Source organism: Gracilinanus agilis, chromosome 1, assembly GCF_016433145.1.
Source record: "Gracilinanus agilis isolate LMUSP501 chromosome 1, AgileGrace, whole genome shotgun sequence".
Lineage (NCBI taxonomy): Eukaryota > Metazoa > Chordata > Mammalia > Didelphimorphia > Didelphidae > Gracilinanus > Gracilinanus agilis.
In genome coordinates this window covers 252,907,296-252,914,248 of record NC_058130.1, presented here as the reverse complement: position 1 = coordinate 252,914,248, position 6,953 = coordinate 252,907,296, and the positions used below count along the sequence as shown (strand labels likewise).

Below are 6,953 nucleotides of genomic sequence, written 5' to 3'. Positions count from 1 at the left end.
ATGCTCTCTTCCTCTCCTTCTTATAATAGTATTTGTCCCCTCTCCCTCCCATGCCCTCTTTGTGTGTAATAGAATATTCTATTTTCTTATTCCCTCAAGTTTCTCTTGGTGTTCCCTGCTATTTACCCCCTCTTTCCCATCCCCCAGGCCATCTTAGATTATTTAGTGTTCCATCCTCACCCTGTGAATTATTCTTCTGATTACTATAATAGTGAATGTTATAATAGTGAATAGAGTTCACTACAGAGAATTATACATAACATTTATCTACATAGGAATACAGATAATTAGATCTCACTGAGGCCCTTAAAAAGGCAAATTTAAAAATTATAAGTTTTCTTTCTTTCCCCTCTGTATCTTATTTACCTTTTCAGGTTTCTCTCGATTTTTGTGGTTCGATGTCAAACTTTCCATTTAGCCCTGGTCTTTTCTGTGCAAATACCTGGAATTCTTCAATTTTGTTGAATACCCATACTTTCCCCTGGGAATATATAGTCAATTTTGATGGGTAGTTGATCCGTGGTTGCAGGCCCAGCTCTCTTGCCTTTCTGAATATCGCATTCCAAGCCTTACGGTCTTTTAGCGTGGAGGCTGCCAGATCCTGTGTGATCCTGATTGGTGCTCCTTGATATTTGAATTGTCTCTTTCTGGCTTCTTGTAAGATTTTTTCTTTTGCTTGAAAGCTTTTGAATTTGGCAATAATATTTCTAACCGATTTCTTCTCTGGGTCGAATGTAGTGGGTGTTCTATGAATCCTTTCGATGTCTATATTGCCCTCTTGTTGTAGTACTTCAGGGCAATTTTGCTGAATAATTTCTTTTAGTACGGAGTCCAGGTTTCTAGTAATTTCTGGTTTTTCTGGAAGACCAATTATTCTCAAATTGTCTCTTCTAGACCGGTTTTCTTGGTCTGTCACTCTCTCATTGAGATATTTCATGTTTCCTTCTATTTTTTCAGTCTTTTGACTTTGTTTTATTTGTTCTTGTTGTCTTGAGAGATCGTTAGCTTCCAATTGCTCGATTCTAGCCTTTAGGGATTGATTTTCAGCTATAATCTTTCGGTTTTCGGCCATAATCTTCTGGAATTCCTTTTCAATCTGGTCATTTCTGGTGTTCAATTGCAAGATTTTACCTTTTAAACAGTTATTTTCTTGCCAGATCTCTTCCATTTTCCTCAAAAATCTCAGTTTTGAACTCTTCCATAGCTTGTGAGGAGTTTTCCTTATTTGAGGAGGGTCCGGATGCTTGTTTGTTCTCCTCCTCTGTTTGCTCGGTTGTCTGGATTTTCTCTGTGTAAAAGTTGTCGAGTGTTAAGGGCTTCTTTTTCTTGTTGTTATTCTTTCTCTTCTGACTTTCCTGAGGTTGGGTAGCCATCATTAGCCCAGCAGCTTCTCAGGTTTATCCTCGCGCTCAGTGTCTGTCCGCGGTCTATTGGTACCTGAGGTCTGAGATCTGGTTTTTTCCAAGGTCAAGCCCCCTAGTGGACCCCCTTGCTTGATCCACTGCAGGAGGTTCCTTTACAAGTCTCAGGACGCTGCTTCCACAGTCGTATACTGGTCTGCACTGGTTCCCCACTCAGGTTTTCAGAGCTTTAGTTCCTGGCTGTGTCTGCCTCCACCCATGCCTCCGCCAGTGCCTGTGCGCTCTGCGCTGGGCGTCCACTCTCTGCCCTCGCGCTCAATAAGCTCTGGCTTATTGGGGTCCTAAATCTTGCTGCTCTCAGGAACAGGCCCCGGAGCTGCCAATGACTCGATGGGTGCCCCAAACTTGCTCTATTTCTTTTTAGCTGGCTTCAGAGCTATAGATTTTGTGTGTGGAGGGGGTGGGGGTGGGGCGGTTGCTCAGCCCGAGATTTAGTGAGAGCCCTTTATAGCCTGGAAATGTCTCGATTCCACGTACCTTCCACGCTGTGCCCTGTTGTGGGGTTCCTCTGTTCGTCTGGACTTGTTTTTATGTCCCCTTGAGGAGTTTTGTGTGTTTCGGTCAGGAGAGGTTAAGAGCTGCTTCTTACTCTGCCGCCGTCTTAACCCGGAAGTCTATATGTCTATCTTTAAGGTTTGCACATACAATATATAAGATATATATCTTTAAGTTTTGCATATAAATGTATATTTAAAACATTTTCAAAACACTTTATTTGTAAGTGTTATTATCCTCATTTTATGAAGAAGGAAACTGAGGCTGAGAGAAATTGTAACTTGCTCAGGATCACACAGATAGTAAATGTCTGAGGCAGAATTTGAACTCAAGTTTTCCTGATTCCAAACCCAGCACTCTATCCACAAAACCACTTAGCTGCTTTCTTGTATCATAAGCCTTGAATTGCTGCTGAAATGTGGATGACACTATAATACAGTGGAGGATTTATGGATAAAGGTAGGAAGAACTGTTAAGATTAAAAATAATAAAGACTGATATAAATGTAGAAATTAGTATTTTAATTAAAGCTGTACTGATAGAGATAAAATCATTAGACCAGGAGCCTATAAGTATTCAGACTGCCTCCACCATTTTTTACCTTTCATATCCCCCCCCCATGCCTGCTAGCTGAGAGACCAGTTCAAAGTCACTTCCCCCTATTTAAAGCTGTCCCTCACCTTGAATACGTAATCCAAAATAGGAAACCCGTTGGACCACGAGAAATGTAGTTTTAAGGTCCCCACGTGTTCATAGAAAATATATATATACTTTTAAATGGCATCCCCCAAATTCCAATTAACATTTCCCCCTGAGGTCCGGCAAAAAAAAAAAAAGTTGGTCTTTTTTCTTCACTGGACCTGTAAACATAGACAACTTCTAAAAATTCAGGAATTTGGGGAGATAAAAGAAATGGATAAACAATGGATAAAATTAGCCGCATTGACAAAAAACCAATTTGGGGGCAGTCCCCTATTGGCATAACATGTACAATTAAAACAATACATTCAGTTCAAATTCAACTCCCCATAGTTCAATCAACTGCACCCCAAAGTTCAGTTTTGGTCTTCATGGTACAGTGAAGGCTTTCCAGAGATCTTCATGGTGTCTTCACTGAACAGGTTCGTCGTCTGGATTCTGGGGAGATGGCAAGATCCTTATCCTGAAATTATTCTCAAAAGAATTTAAACTTTACATTATAGATTATAAAACATACATTTTCTTCTGAGAATTATACATTTCCCCCAGAAATTACTCCTAAAAGAGTTAAATATACATATATTTTGACATTATCGAATTAAAAAAAAAACTTAACAGACATCCCCCTGAGGAGCCTAAATTGTTGACCTTGGGCAAGTCACTGAATTCATTACCTTCAGACAATCCACTGTGACTATAAATTGCACACTATAATGATTATGATGTTTATATACCTGGAGTTCCATATACAAAGAAAATCATATTAATGAAATCATATTTCCCCTCCCTGTCCTGGTGATATTTGCAATCACTTAGATGGACTGCACACATTGGTAACTAGTTATATTTCAAGATAAGATCTAAATGCATAAGAGGTACTCTATGATTTACATAGGATGGGGGAGATTATGGATAACTGGAAGACAGTTTTATGGAGAAGGTAACACTTGTAGAGGGAGGCCTTCCTCCCCATACAATTGTAGGAACAACATGAGCAAAGATATAGAGGTAGGAAAATGTAGAATGTGTATAGAGAACAGTTTGAAAAGAAAAGAGATTATTAATCAAAATACAGTAGCCAGTTTTAATATAATGCTTTGAGGGTTTTGTAAAGCACTTTTAATATGTTATGTCATTTGAGCCTCACAACAACCCTCCAAGGTAGGCACTGTTATTCCCATTTCACAGCAGAGGAAACTGAGGCAGAGGCTAAATGACTTGCCTAGGGTCACATATCTTTCAAGTAGGATTTAAACTAGGTCTTTCTGACTCCAAGTCCATTATTCTATCCACTGTACCACCTAGTTGTCTAAGAAGAGAATAATGTGAAATGTTCTGAAAGTAAAGCCTAAATAAATTTGGACTTTGTTGAGTAGACATGAGGCTGACATTAAAGGATTCTTACCTGTTGAAATCTTTCTCTTCAAAATCTAGCTCAGGTGCTCCCATCTCTGTGATGCCATCTCTCATTTCCCCAGCTAGAAGTGATGTTCCTCAATCTTCTCTCTTTCCTTTCAATCCTTATTTTAAGTACCTATTTATATTTAACTGGATTCTAACTTGTATTAATTTTTTTGTATATGTATTTTAACTCTGTTAACTATATGTTTCTGGACTGCTGTTTTTTAAACTCCTGTCCCCTCAAAACTTCTCTTATTGTTTTGCACATCATAGGTATTTAATAGTTGCTGATTGATCATGGCTCTAAGATTGGTGCCAGGATCTGCTGCTGCATCTTGGAGACTAGATGGTGAAGGTTGGAGTCAGTAGGTTTGACTTTATTGGGGATCTGGTGATAAAGGCTGCATTTACCTTGGCAGAATGGACATTATTCCTTGACTTCAGCTATGTAGTTGTTATGTTCTAAAGTGATTCTACCCATAGCAAGTTCAAGAGAACTGTCAAGCCAACAATGGAAAGCTGGTCATTCAAGGAAAAGTCATTATTACTATGTCCTAAGAATGTGATCCCAACAGTATTGAATGGGAAGATGCATAGTAGAGTCTACTGGTGCCTTTAACACAATAAAAAAGGCTAGGGTTCACTTGAAGTGTAGAGCTTTGCCCCTTCTGCTGATGCTACTACTATGTTTGTGATGAGAATGAACCATGAGAAATATGATGCCTATTGCACTACCACCTGCTTGCACCACACCCCCTCAGATCATTCATGACAACTTGACATTGTGGAATACATTCCATGCCATTACTTCTACTGCCTGGCAAGTTGTGGCATGATGGGTATAGATGGTGCTGCCCAAGACATTATCCCTGTTGTCACTGGTATTGCTAAGGTTGTGGGCAAAGCATTGGATCTGTTGTAGATTTGACCTATTGCCTTAAGAAATCTGCCAAATATGATGAGATCAAGAAAATGATGAAACAGGTGTCAGAGGGGCTTGAAGGGCATCTTGGGCTATCCATAGGATGAGATTCTATCCTACAACTTTAACAGCAGCATCCATTTTTCTATATTTTATGCAGGAGTTGATATTGCCTTTAATGACCATTTAATTAAGCTTACTTCCAGGCAGGACAGTGAGTACGATTATAGCAACCATATAAGTAGATATCACCATTTACAGGGTCTCCAAGGCGTAAAGTAGAAAACCACAGATCTTTATCTCCAGCCAAAAGAAAAGTTCCATCACTGGGCAGCCCATTATCCTAACCTATTTCCTTCTACTGGAGTTCTCATGTCCCATACACAGTTCTTGCCCCAGTGCACCCCTGCATTTGGGCTTATGTTGTGAACCATCAGTAAAGCACCAAAATCTGTGCAAAAAATAAAATAAATAAATGGGATGATCTATTTATCTAAATCATCAGTGTCTAAGGAAGACTAAGAAAGTAGTGGTGTGAAGGATGAATTAGAAGAGAGACTTCAAAATGACCCCTTTCCTTTCTCTTTCTCATCCGTCTTTACCATTTTTCCACTTCAGGTTACATCAAAATTTCTTTTTTACAGCCCAACTCAATGCATTGAGCCTTCCATAGCTAGATGATACACCATGTTTGCATTAAAAGGATATCTTTTTTTTTTTTTTTCAAAAGCTAACTAGTTCCTTTTCTCTTCATTCTCCATTCCCCCATTCTCACTATGGATATGCCATCTTGGTAAAATACACAATAATAATAACACCAAAAGTTAATATTTCTATAGTACTTTACAGCTTACTTATAGACTGGTTAGAGAGGGTATTCTCAAGGGTCCATGTGCTAATCGAGTACAGAAAATGATTAGCTTTCCAAATCTCCTACCTCTAGTTATTACATTCTGATTTTTTTTTCTTGTTTTTTGGTTGTACTTTATCAGAGTATAATTGTCATTTCTTTTACTTTTTGTCATAAAATTTCTCTTAGTCTCTCCTTTAGGTCCTGCTTAAATATTTTAAAACCACTGTGACTATCCCTTAATTCTTGATTTTCCGTTTCTTTTTTACCAAAACTAGTTTTGTCTGTTGTTACCTCTCTTATGTAAAGGGAGACTGGATCTGACAGTTTGCTTCTGTGACATTCATAAATATAGCAGTCCAGATTTGGGGATTCTCTTACTGTACAGTTCACAGTTGTTTTTTTTTATCATTAATGTAATTTTAAAAAATCCACTCCGTATTCAATTTCATTCTATCTATCACTTTCTTTGTATTTATTACAGTTCAGTTTTCAAATGGGAAACTCCAGAATTCTGAAAATGTGAATTTTTCATTATATAAGAGCAAAGATACCACTAACCCCAGGAAGAAGTTCAGACGGATACTGGTAAATTACTTTGTTTATAGTTTTTCAGTTTCTGCAATGTAAGATATCTTCCTTCATCTATCCTTCCTTCCTTCTTTCCTTTCCTTCCTTCCTTCCTTCTTTCTGGCAAGACGGGTAGACTTGGAAATAGAGTACTTAATCAAAATGTAACAATTTTGCTTTGTGGGCATCAGAGGGAAACTATTTAAAATACTCCAAGGCTATTTAAAATCATAGAATCTTAAAGCTAGCAAGGCACCCAGACATAGAATCTTAAAGCTAGCAAGGCACCCAGAAGTCTTGTAGTCTAGTCCCATCTCTTATCCATGGATCCAGTCCACAGTGCCTACAAGTAAGCACATGGCTCTGCTTGAGCCACTGCAGAATTAGTCAAGTTGCTATCTGACTAAGACAGGCCCAGTTTTAGATAGTCAATTATTAGACTGTTCAGTCAATCAATTAGCATTTTGTACTTGCTCTGCAAGGTGCTGGTGGTATAAAAATAAAAATGAAGTAGTCCCTTGCCTTTAAAAGGTACTTAATACTCAATCAGTGAAGACAACATGTGCACATACACACACACACTCACACACTTTAC

The 6,953-nt window shown here is 38.4% G+C and overlaps 1 protein-coding gene across 1 annotated transcript in view; it reads left to right on the top strand.

The window, feature by feature from the left end:
* Positions 1–6,953, top strand: part of POLR1E (RNA polymerase I subunit E) — a 38,419-nt gene that overhangs the window by 11,123 nt on the left and 20,343 nt on the right. Inside the window, exon 2 of the mRNA XM_044657527.1 lies at positions 6,273–6,376. Coding sequence (XP_044513462.1) covers positions 6,273–6,376 — 104 coding nt within the window. The remainder of the gene's footprint in view (positions 1–6,272; positions 6,377–6,953) is intronic.